We start from the raw sequence: 13,355 nt of genomic DNA on the forward strand, positions 1-13,355 counted from the left end.
AACTCTTCATAGCTGTGATGTCACAACCTCAAGCTAATTAAGAAATGACCTACCTACATTCATGTTTATTTATTATTTAGCTACTTTGCTCGGGCTGCTGAAAAACAGTATGAACTACTCAGGTTATTCAATCAGACTTCATTTACATATGTAAGTCTTAAAGGTGAAACAACAGCCCATTTAATTGAAAAAGGTCATGGAGAAGGTGGAAATCGGTCATGTGACACTGCAGTACTGCAGTACCTTGACAAACATCATAATGGACTGCAGAAGAGTGGATACTAACAGTTTACAATAAGCTCAATGTTAATTTATAAACATTTTATAATTCATGTTTGTTCACAATACACTGGCTAATGTTAATGTATACAACTTGAAATGTTAAAATGTATTAGTATATATAAAAAACAACATTAAGATACCTCATGATACCTAATGCATTAAGTATTGTTAACAAATAAAAAAAAAAAAAAAACTTTTTACAAGTGTTTACACCTTAAATATACAAATATAAAACTTTATATAAGTCTAACTTCTGCATAAATCTAAAGTTTCTGTTGGTGAACTAAGGATGGGTTTCCAGTTTGAGGCTCTATGGCAGTTGAAAAGCACCAGTGCTATTTTCTCAGGAGACTGCAATGTTTTTTTACAAGATCTTTGTGAGTTTGAGTGCAGAATTCCAGTGCTTTAGACCAAACTTCTGTGAGAGAATCCCTGCCAATATTATTGAGTTTGACTGTTTGCATGCACGCAAGCAAACCAAGCTGTCAAAAGCTGCTCCTGACGCTTCCAAATTCTAAAAACGGGTCATGATGTGTCAGGAGTGTATTCAGACCACTGAAAAATGACTTTTACTGGAATTTCACAAAGACAGAGTGCTAGAGAGAGTTCATAGAAAGAGTTTATAGATGACTTTCTGTGCACTGTGCAATCTATGACAACAAAGACTAATTTAAGGGAACATTCATTCCATTCAGTGAAGTTATTGTCTTAAAATTGTTTAAAAACAGAAAAAAACAACTTAGTACTATCACCTGTTTCAGAAAGAGAAAAACAAACCTTTGCTCTGCCTCAACAGATCTTGTACTAAATCCAGGTATTTGTGTTGAGAAATATACTCCAAGACTGTATTTATGAAAAGATGCTTCCTCATATCTTGCCATTGCATTTAGCACTGTCACATTCAGCTGCCAGAACACAATTAACTATTGATTAATCATGAATACAAAATGAACTCAGTAATGATATTCTCACCAAATGATTTTATAAATCACTAAAGAAAAACTACTGCAACTAGAAAGAGACTCAATCTGTTTTTGGAGTCAATGTGTATGTTCACTTAAAGTATAGACAGACAGATAACAAGGGATTCTTTCATTCTAATCTATCAAAAGCAACACTCAATGTCCCTTACATTATTATTTTCAGCTGCAAAGTGCTTTTTCAAAGAACATCTAAGAACTGTACAGTGGCACCAAAATAGCAGCATTATAAATAGGACTAATAAAACATTTACCGGGTGATTATGCAAGTATGAGTGCATATATAAATATAGAACCAAAAACACACTGTACAATAAAAGAAGAAAATTATAACATTTCTCTGTATCAGTTTAAACAGTCTTCGAATAGTGTAGGGTCTTTTTCCACACAGACAAGCACAGTAAGTATCAGCTATCACCTGATTTCATCTGTAAACCTTCACATCATGTGCTTTCAGAAAACAAGCACGTCTGAGGCCGTGTACAATGACAAAGAGCGAGAGAGAAAGCCGCTTACCTCTTCGGCTGTCCATGACGTACGTCTCAATAATGGCACTCTTTTTACAGATGTCATCAGCCATTGAGGCGCAGCTGACCTCCAAGTGTTTCACCTGAATGGAGAGCACAAAGATACGATCTGCAATAAACTGCCACACACCACAATCACACAAAAGTGTGATAAACCTGATATGGAAACACAAAGGTGTGGACACTATGATCACTGCCACTGTAATTGGCTTTAGCTTTGGAAAATGCTCTTTAAATTCAGTCAATATCACAGGACATTCATTTATCACTGGTCAACCAAACTTTTAAACCAAACATTAAAGACTAACGTTTCAGAAGTTTGGAGTCTTTATTTTTTAATGGTTTTGAAAGAACTCTCTGCTGCTCATCAAAGCTTCATTTACTTGATTAAAAATACAGTAAAAACAGTAAAATTGTGAAATATTATTACAATTTAATATTATTACGATTTTTTTTTTGGGTGGGTGGGGGGGGGGCGTTTTCTGCATTTTTTTTTAGATAGGACAACGAATGGTGCAAACAGTTTGAAAATAAAGACGCTAAATAAAAGATTTACATTGCAGTTGATGAATAAAAGTATTTACTCCTTTAAAATAAAAAAAAGTCAGACTGTGACCAAACTTGAAAATAAATACCAAATAAAATAAATAATAAAAATAAATAAAATAAATGTGACCAAATAAATAAATAAAGTTTAATTTTTTTTATTATAGTGCTTTTTTATTATAGTGTAACAAAATATACAATAAACAATACATCACACCTCGTAGTGCATATAAAAATAAATACATAATTTATTATAAATTATAGAAATATATTATATTAATAACTCATTTAAATTAATTTAATGTTAATTTAACCTTTAACTGTCACTCTCATTTTAGAACACAGACATAAAAATGCACTATCCAGACTTATATTTTTATAATTCATGAACGAAAATATTTTGTAATATGATTTTAATGTACATTTTCTGTGGTAATGCAATGTCAGATTTTAAAATGCCTTTCAAAGGATGAATTTTGAGATTTTAAGTTTTGAACTAATATATAATTTCTTATGATTTCTAAAACGTAATAGGGGAAAAGGCAATGAAGAAAGTCTTTTGTGACAAAAAGTGATTTGTGACCCTGGACCACAAAACCAGACATAAGTAGCACAGGTATATTTGTAGCAATAGCCAAAAATACATTGCATGGGTCAAAATTATTGATTTTTTTTTAGGTCATTAGGATATAAAGTGAAGATCATGTTCCATGAAGATATTTTGTAAATTTCCTACCGTAAATATATCAAAACAGAATTTTTGTTTAATAATATGCATTGCTGAGAACTTCATTTGGACAACTTTAAAGGCGATTTTCTCACTATTTAGATTTTTTGTACACTCAGATTCCAGATTTTCAAATAGTTGTATCCAAATATTGTTCTAACCTAACAAACCATACATCAATGGAAAGCTGGTGTTGTGGTCCAGGGTCACATTTATGAAATAACACGTTTAATGTGACTGGCACTGAAATGTCTGAGCTAACAGTATTACGTCTCTTTGAAGCAGAAAGGGTGATGTAACTTGTCAAAGCCCCAACTACATATTTCCATTCCAATAGTTACTAACCAAGACCAATCGATTAAAATGTGAAAACATCAATAGCTGCATGCATATTTCATGATTCAAAGACACAATTCAGCACTTACAGCCCCCTATGGAGCACACAGCAGAACTGCCCGGGAGAAGGCTTGGTGCAGTACTGCAAACCTGGGCTGTTCCACGAGAGTTCAACCTCTCCTAGTAACATGAGACTATAATGATAGGTTAAAACATCATACAGTACCTTCTCCTCCAGCATCCACTTCTCCTGCTGGACCTCGGCGAGTCTCTGGAAGAGCTCACTGACCTCGTCGTCCGAAAGGTCAGCAGGACGCTGGGACTGAGGGCTGCTGGTGTTGGACTGTGGAAAGAGAAACAAAACTTCACTGAAAAACATCTTTTTTACTTAAAGATATGCTGAAAAGACCAGCTTAGACCAGTGTGAATATTTCAGCTGCTGTTGTCCACACAATCGAAGACTAAAACAACATTCACTGTAAGTTCTTGTAATATGTTCCACAGAAGATACAAAGTCAGTAGTGTTTTTATGTCATCTAAAAATATAAAATATCATTTTGGATAATTGAAATAAAGCTGATTTTCAGTGCAGGATGTCATACTGCTCAGGCCCCACCCACAACCGCTTATGGACTGTCCCGTATTAGCATATTACCACCCTCAACCAGTTATACACTGTCCTCTATTTTCTCTGTGCTCGAGCAGCTGTAGCAACGTCTTGTAAACAGTGGTTTAGTTTTGTTTTTGACTGTAATGCGCAACTGAATACGCAAAAAAACAGAAGAGGGGGTGGGGTGAGCAGAGCTCATTATCATTTAAAGAGACATGAACCAAAATGTTTTTGACACAATAAAAAGGGTGTTTTACACAAACATTGAGGAATTTTAACAAAAGTATGTTGCAGACATTTCACTAAGACCCTAAAGATTCAAAACAACTTCAAAAAAAATAAGCATCCGATGTCCCTTTTAAAACTTACACAGAAATTAGTAATAATGACAAAACAAAATGAAACAAATTTAAGTATGAAAGCTAAAAGTAGCATTAATATACTGAAAGTATTATATTCGCAATGTGTTTGGAAAATGTCAGAATCGATGCTGAACAATTTCTCGATTTGCGTTGTCCCATCCCTAATTATTCATTATTTCGATTCGTCAAATGGCTGATTCATTCAGGAATGAAGTAAATGGTTCTCTTTATGAATAGGCCTTTGAATCATTGATTCACACACATCATTCAAAACGTGGATTCATTCAGAAAATAAACACTGCTGTGTTGGTCGGAGACACACAACAATTCTGCTATGACTTTAAAGGTAATATGTTCTCTGCAAAACTAAAAACACGTAATATTGTGTTTAAAATATAACACAATATCAACTTCTTATTTACTGAACTGTTGTATAAAATCACATTTAAGCTTGTGATAGATCAAGAGTTGTTGCCCTGCATAATATTTGTCAACAGTCAACTGTATGAAATATAAGATGATGTACAAGTCAGGGGGCGGGCCCAGCTAAAACCGATCAAAAACTAAAAATAAAAGCTTATTAAAAATATCAATAAATACTTCAATAGTTTACAAATAATACTAAAATAACACTAACAGTCTTGCAGGTTTAGAACAAGATTAGGGTAAGTATGTTCATTGTAGAACATTTTATTTACATTTTCATTTTTGAATGAACTATCCCTTTAAAACTGTCTGTAATCTAACAGTGTCTTTCAACGTCACATGAAAGTCATAGGAAGGAATTCCATCAGCCATATGTGCGTGGTGGTCCTATTTTGTCACTTAGTTTGTTTCAGGGCATTTCAAGGAGCTGGAAACGATCCAATCAAATGAAAGTCGACTCATCCCAGAGACTCTCGCCGTCCCCTGTGTGTACTATTTCCATCCCATGAGTCTCATTTTCCCTCTAGCTTAAAAAAAATGAACTTCCCTTACTGAAGGTTGATGACATTTCACCTTAAACATATCTCAGACATGCCTGTTATGCATTATATTTCAAACTGATGCCATAAAATGGGAGCCTGCGTTTTAATATATGGAAATTTATGATTGAGGCATCATTCATGATTTACAAGTTGCACTGTGAATTTTTAAACTTCCTACATCTAGCAATCAGCAATAATTATTAAATGTACTTCAAAGTTTCTTCATCACCAAACCAAACTCGCGTCCCTCAAGATAGTCCAGCATGTCACAACAACCATTATTCTCTCCCCTGTTTCTTCACAGGCACAGTATATTTATGGAATTTACACTGTTCGGGAGTTTATTAATAGCTTCTGGAGAACGGAAAAGCTCCTGGGAGCCGTAGAAAAAGAAGCGTCAACTGCGGCGACAGTTTTTGCAAGGGTCGTTGGCCCTCAGTGGGCGGCTCTACCTTACTGGTGCTGGGAGCCGAAGCCCCGTCTTTCATGATCTCTCTGTAGCTGAAGGAGGAGATGCTACTGCTGTCGCCCGTCTGCTGCGTACGGCTCGGTGAACTGATCTCAGACAACACCAGCTCCTCCAGACCTGCAAGTACATACATGAAGCAAAAACAGGAATATTTTAAGAGAATAAATCACTAAGCGCTGTAGGTGAGCTAGAAAATGACAATGGGTTAAGACAACTTAACTCAGTATGTTTAAGCATACTACTTTGCTGTCAGAACAAGCATTTATGCAGAATGGAAACACCAGCATAATTTTCACACATGTACTGACATAAAAGCATAAGAAATAAGTTATGCACTGAGAAAAACTGGTCACAAGTACACTAAACAGCAGACGCATATGACAGTTTGACAAGACACTTTAAACTATGTTAAGGAGTTATTTTAAAGCACTTAAAGCGATAGTTCACCCAAAAATAAAAATTCTGTCATTAATTACTCACCCTCATGTCATTCCAAACTCATAAGAACTTTATCTTCAGAACACAAATTAAGATATTTTTGATAAAATCCGAGAGCTTTCAACAATTTCCTCTCTTCCGTGTCAGTCTCCACCACCATGTCACCAAAAATATCTTACTTTGTGTTCTGAAGATGAACGAAAGTCTTGAGGGTTTGGAACAACATGAGGGTGAGTAATTAATGACAGAATTTAATATTAGGCACATCTCATGTTTAGGACAACTTTTATTGTGCTTATTTCCTGCAGCAGCTCACTCTACGTCCTTTATTATGTTCCAGAAGCTTTTACAGCATCAAAGCATGTTGACATGAACGGTATTGTCTCATTTAATATCTTGTTAGAAAATACAGTCGATATTTCAGCCAGTCAAACTTGATAGAAAATAGCAGTTTACAGAAACGGGCAACTGCTATTATAATCAACATCTAGTCAATGCAAGGCAATTATTAGTAGGCAGCAATATCAGGTCACTACAGTCTACAGAGAATAAGTACGTAGGTCAACAAACAGGTAAACACTACTGAGTAATCTACACTAGCACTAAGCATGCTAATATACAGGCCATTTAGCAGAACGTCATCCATTAATACCTGCACTCACAGTCAGAGAGTCTACAAGGTAAACAGATCACAAAAGTTAGACGCCATCGATTTTGTGTAACACTTAGTTGCATTGAATACACTAACGTTCAAAAGTTCAGGGTCAGTAAAATTAAAACTTCTATTCAGCAAGGACAAATTAAATGGATCATAAATGTCAGGAAAAGACATTTAGAATATTCAAATAAATGCTGTTGATTTTGTGGTTTCCACAAAAATATTGAACAGCACTGTTTTCAACATTGATTGTGAGAAATGTTTCTTAATCAGCATATTAGAATGATTTCTAAAGGATCATGTGACACTAAAGATTAGAGTAATGATGCTGAAATCTCTGCTTTGCATCACAGGAATAAATTACATTTTAAAATATGTTCAAACAGAAAACAGTTTTTTGTTTATTGTAATAACATTTCACATTTATATTGATTTTACTGCACTTTTTAATCAAATAAATGCAGCCTTGGTGAACATAAGAAACTTCTTTCAAAAACATTTAAAAATTAAGGCCGCAAGCAGTGTTGAAAGGGCCCTCGCACCCGGGCTCTCCACCACCCTTTGGAAAACAGGAAAACAGCGAATGGTGGGTAATATGCATTTAAAGGAACACTCCACTTTTTTTTGAAAATAGGCTCATTTTCCAACTTCCCTAGTGTTAAACAGTTGAGTTTTACCGTGTTCGAATCCATTCAGCCGATCTCCGGGTCTGGCGGTAGCACTTTTAGCATAGCTTAGCATAGATCATTGAACCTGATTAGAACGTTGACCAAAGAGTTTCAATATTTTTCCTATTTAAAACTTGACTCTTCTGTAGTTACATCGTGTACCAAGACTGACAGAAAATGAAAAGTTGCGATTTTCTAGGCTGATATGGCTAGGAACTCTACTCTCATTCAGGTATAATAATCAAGGAATTTTGCTGCCGTACCATGGGTGCAGCAGGCACAATGATATTACGCAGCGCCTGTTGCACCCATGATACAGCAGCAAAGTTTCTTGATGCATATCAGCTTAGAAAATCACAACTTTTCATTTTCCATCGGTCTTAGTACACAATGTAACTACAGAAGAGTCAAGCTTTAAATAGGAAAAATATCGAAACTCTTTGGTCATTTTTGAACGAGATGCCACCGGTCTAATCAGATTCAATGATCAATGCTAAGCTATGCTAAAAGTGCTACCGCCAGACCCTGAGATCGGCTGAATGGATTTGAAAACGGTAAAACTCAACAGTTTAACAGTTTAGGGGAGTTGGAAAATGAGGCCATTTTCAAAAAAAGTGGAGTGTTCCTTTAAAGTGGTAAATACAGAAGGAATATGTCAAAGTCATTTATATGTGCCAAACAACCTGCTGCCATCTGGTGGCGCTAAGACTATAACCAGTGTTGGGGGTAACGCGTTACAAGTAACGCAAGTTACGTAATATTATTACTTTTTCCAAGTAACTAGTAAAGTAACGCGTTACTTTTTAATTGACAAGAAAATATCTGAGTTATTTTCAAATAAGTAATACCAGTTACTTTTCCCCCCATTTATTGATTAAAAGCTCTCCTGTGCCCATGTTGAGAGAAATCAGGAGTAAGATGTTAGTTCTAGAATAAATATAAACGTGCATTAATTCATCTCACTCACAAAAAACAGATTCAGTATTCCTCAAAATTAATAAAAACATATATGACGAAAATACAAAATATGACGCAAACCTGCAATAATTAAATATGTTAAATAATACAAATATGTATGTTTTTGCTGCCGACCTTCAATGATCCAATTCAACCATACTAATAAGCAAAAATTACTCAAGATAATCTAACATTTGTTCTCCATTTTTTATTGCTGAAGAGTTGATATTTTTTCTTCTGCGGTCTACTGGACATGTGAATTTACTTTTCTCAAAGCCTGAGGCTTTTGGTGTGAAAAGGCTTTTACATTTGCCAAAAATAGAACTTTTTATATTGAAAACAAACAAGCAAGCCCTACCCAGATTTAAAAAGTAACGCAAAAGTAAAGTAACGCATTACTTTCCATAAAAAGTAACTAAGTAACGTAATTAGTTACTTTTTTAGGGAGTAACTCAATATTGTAATGCATTACTTTTAAAAGTAACTTTCCCCAACACTGACTATAACTGCATATTGGCATGTAGATGTCTTTAGGCCAGCACTTTCATCAAACATATGAAGTTTGGTGCAGACTGAACATGGTATGTTTGGGTTAGTGCAAAGCATGACATATCCTGTTGCCAACAGGTGGCGCTATGATTAACTGAATATTGGCCTTTAGATGTGCTCCGACCAGGACTCATACCAAACAAGGTAAGTTTGGTGCAGATTGGACATTGCATGTTTTAGTTAGTGTAAAACAAGTCATTTCCTGTTGCCAGCAGATGGTGTTATGATTATAACGGAACATTGGCCTTTAGACGTGTTCAGGACAGGACTCTTATCGAACGTGTGCATTTTGGTGCAGATCGGACATTGTACATAACACCTATTCTCATGAGGAAACATCAAACTTCGTCAAGCTGCCCCGGAGACACTCTTTAACCAAAACTCAAGGTCTTCGCAATTTAATGTCACAAAGGGGTTTAGATTACACTGGCCAAATTTGGTGTTGATCTGTTTAAATCTCTAGGAGGAGTTTGTTAAAATACAACACCTGAAATTGGCAAAAACTTCAAAGAAAATTCAAAATAATAGACTTCCTGTTGGGTTTCGGACTTCGTACCAGGGGACTTTTTTGTAGATATCGGTGTGTTAAATGTGTTTACCGAATATCGTACATGTATGTGAAACAGCTTGAGGGGCACATGATTGAAATTTTATAGGTGGCGAGATCAACCCATTTTGCCACACCCACTTCTGAAACCCATACAAAATGTAAATTTTCATCACTTTTGGCATGTGTGCAAAGTTTCATGACTTTGAGCATGTTTAGGCCCTCAGAAATGCGATTCATTTGGGAGAAGAAGAGGAAGAATCTGAGCAATTCCAGTAGTGTCCTCGTACCACTGGTGCTCGAGCCCTAAAAATCTTACTGACCCCAAACTTTTGAATGGTAATGCATATATAAGCTCTGTTCCAAAAATGACTAAGTTCCCTACCTGAACTGCATTTTAAGGCAAGGCTGTATCAAAAGAAAAGTTCTGAGATAACTTGGTTTACAGACTGCATAAAACTTGAGGAAAAAAATTCAATAACATGTAATAAATAATATTACTGTTATACTATTCAATACCAAATACTATGCATACAGTATGACATTGTTAGCTTAGCACCATGCTAAATCATGGTCAATTAGAATCAACTGTGGAGTTTCCTTTTCCGTTGGGATGCTGCCTTAGTTTAGCTACTAGGTATTGGAACAGTGCTAAAAATGCTGCTTTTAAAAAATGAAAATTATAAATACAACAACAATAAAGTCTAAATGTATACCCCCCCCCCCCCCCCCCCCCCCACACACACAGATTGGGGCAGTGAACCAAAACACATGCTGAAATCTTTTTGAGAAAGTGTGTGTTTGTGAGTGAGTGAGCGTGGACTTTCAAACCCTCTTGGACATTTGACAAAGATAAAGCTTCCTACTTTAAAATGTCTGATTCTAAACTTTCTGTAGAGCAACCATTAAACATTTAGTATACTTTAAATTATAAATGGCTCAAAAAAGGAGTGCCCTGGCACTGCCAACAACCTACAGAGAGCAAATGCACATATGCATGGATCTGTAGCACATTTTTAGAGGGGCTCCATCAAATATTTACACCCACCTCTCCCTCGTTGTTGTGTGTGGGGTCCGTCCCCACAGGAGTTACAGTTTTTAAGGAACATACAAATGAATGCACCCAAAAAAAGTTTCTATTAGGTTGGGACACCATGTATTGATTTTGCCAGTGTTCGACCATTGGACTTTGAAGTCACCTATGTGGTTTAAACATTAAAATTTGATTATAAACACCACGGGGCAAAGGTATTATGTCTTGTGTTCATGTCCTGTCAAAAGTACAAGTTTCCAAGCAGTGAAACCCTAAGCAGTCAAAACTACTTTATAGACATTTTCTGTGACATCAACGTGTATTGTGAAAAGCACTATACAAATAAAATTTACTTGATGTCATATAAACAGTCAAAGAGCAGCTAAACTCACAATTCATTTGACTTTTTTTCAAATGGTATGTTCAATGAGGAAAAGAAATGGGGCGAGAGAATGCAATTTATCGGATTGTGAAAGTGAGCCAAAAATCTCAATGATATGAAATACCACAGTAATGTGAAAAAAAACTACATTAATGTAATTTGCCTTCTTGGAAAAACTATTTATAGCCAATGAGCCGATGCAGGAAAGTGAACTGCTCAACATCCCACAGGAACCTGATGCAAGAATAAAGCGGATGGGCTCTTTGGAATTCACTTCAGGTGGTAAGAACACGCTTCGGGTTTGTCTCATTTGTAGCGATTTGCAGTGGAGGGCGGAGCCGCCCTCATCTGCTGCCTTATTTATGCACAGCCCCACATATTTACATACCTGCTTTAAATTTTTCATTCACGCCACCCTTGTGCGTTGAAACGGCGACAACTGGGCCTAGTTTAAATCATCTGAGAGGGCGGTTGACAGCTCTAAAAAGCCCTATTCCATGTACCTACAAATGCTTTATATGATGATGAAAGGGTATGTCTCAAAAACTTAAGAATGACATGTAAAGATGAAGAAAATGTTCACCTGTGCGGGTCTTAGTGTTGGTTAGGATTTCCTGCAGCCGCTCCTGGAGTTTATCGGCCCTTTTTCTCTCCAGATGGAGCTGCCTCTTCAAGTCTTTCAGCTGCAGACATAACATGACAAGCATTTTTTTGACATCTGATGGACATTTAGTTGCCTATAAACCAGTATATACAGTGGCCCCAAAAGTATTTAGACACTTAAAGTGATAGTTCACCCAAAAATGAAAATCCTGTCTTTAATTATTCACCCTGACATTGTTCCAAGACCTTTATTCATCTTCAGAACATAATATTAAGATATTTTTGATGAAATACGACAGCTTTCTGATCCTGCATAGACAGCAAGACAACTAACATGTTCAAGGCCCAGAAAGGTAGTAAGAGCATTGTTAAAATAGTCCATGTGACATCAGTGGTTCTACTGTACCTTTATGAAGCTACGAGCAGACTTTCTGTTGCATTGCTGTCTATACAGGATCATACATCTTTCAGATTTCATCAAAAATATCTTAATTTGTGTTCAGAAGACAAAAGTGTTACGGGTTTGGAATTACATGAGGGTGAGTAATTAATAAGAGAATTTTCATTTTTGAGTGAACAATCCATGTAAGTGTGGCTTAACGGGATAGTTCACTCAAAAATGAAAATTCTGTCATCATTTACGTCACTCAAGCTGTTTTAAACCTGTATGAGTTACGCTGAACACAAGATATTTTGAAGAATATGGGTAAACAAACAGCTAATAATCCCTACTGACTTCCACAGTATGGAAAAAAACTACTGTGGAAGTCGATGGGGACAGTCAGCTGTTTGGTTACCATATTTTTCAAAATATCTTCTATTATGTTCAACTTTTATTGGGACGAGCAAGATTGTTTAAGTGAGCAGCTACAGTACTTCAGACTGCGTCGTTGTGCTCCGCCATCTCACAATATTGAAGGAGAACTCCACTTCCAGAACAACAATTCATAAATAATTTACTCACCCTCTTGTCATCCAGAATGGTTGTCGTTCTGTCTTCAGTCGTGAAGAAATTATGGTTTTTGAGAAAAATATTTCAGGATTTTTCTCCATGTAATGGACTTCATTGGTGCCCCGACTTCCAAAAAGTAGTTTAAATGCAGCTTCAAAAGGCTTTGAATGATCCCAGCCAAGGAAGAAGGGTCTTATCTAGCAAAACGATTGGTCATTTTTAAAAAATTTTTGGAAAATAAAAATTAATTTTACTTTTTAAGCACAAAAGCTTGTGTAGCACAGGCTCTGGGATGTGGAAGTGCAAGTAAGAAAGTGCAAGTAAGTCAAACGGTGTTTACAAACAAAAAGGTACAACAATGTCGGACGATGGAGTTTTTCGTCATTCTCTACCTTTTTGAGCCGGAGTACACAGACAATGAACTCAGACATGATTCGTAGTAGTGATGGGAAGTTCGGATCATTTTACCGACCTTTAAGTCTCGTTCAGCAAAATGAACAAATCTTTTTTTGAGTCATTTTGTTCATTTTGTTTATTTTAGCAAAATATAATTAAAATGGCACGTGTTACTTCCCTAACACATCTACTGCTTACACAAACGTTGATACAATTCTTTGTTTACCTGGGTCTTTAGTCTATGATTAGCTCACCTCACCTCTTATCTGACAAGTTTTCGGGTTTGAGTCGTTCAGTCATCACGTGACAGCCCCATAAGATGAACGAACAACTCAAAAAACCCGAAGACTCGAAACAGGTGAACT

At 36.0% G+C, this 13,355-nt stretch overlaps 1 protein-coding gene across 3 annotated transcripts in view; it reads right to left on the reverse strand.

Annotated features, from left to right (window-relative positions):
• The window catches only part of gripap1 (GRIP1 associated protein 1), a 66,634-nt gene that overhangs the window by 24,182 nt on the left and 29,097 nt on the right, over positions 1-13,355 (reverse strand). For 2 of the 3 annotated variants that reach the window (XM_051116606.1, XM_051116604.1), the window contains 5 exons: positions 11,623-11,722; positions 6,898-6,918; positions 5,791-5,924; positions 3,625-3,741; positions 1,779-1,872 (listed from right to left, as the gene is read on the reverse strand). In XM_051116606.1, coding sequence (XP_050972563.1) covers positions 1,779-1,872; positions 3,625-3,741; positions 5,791-5,924; positions 6,898-6,918; positions 11,623-11,722 — 466 coding nt within the window. The remainder of the gene's footprint in view (positions 1-1,778; positions 1,873-3,624; positions 3,742-5,790; positions 5,925-6,897; positions 6,919-11,622; positions 11,723-13,355) is intronic. The other variant, XM_051116605.1, reaches the window with a different exon arrangement.

This window comes from Labeo rohita, chromosome 8 (genome assembly GCF_022985175.1).
Source record: "Labeo rohita strain BAU-BD-2019 chromosome 8, IGBB_LRoh.1.0, whole genome shotgun sequence".
Taxonomy (NCBI): domain Eukaryota; kingdom Metazoa; phylum Chordata; class Actinopteri; order Cypriniformes; family Cyprinidae; genus Labeo; species Labeo rohita.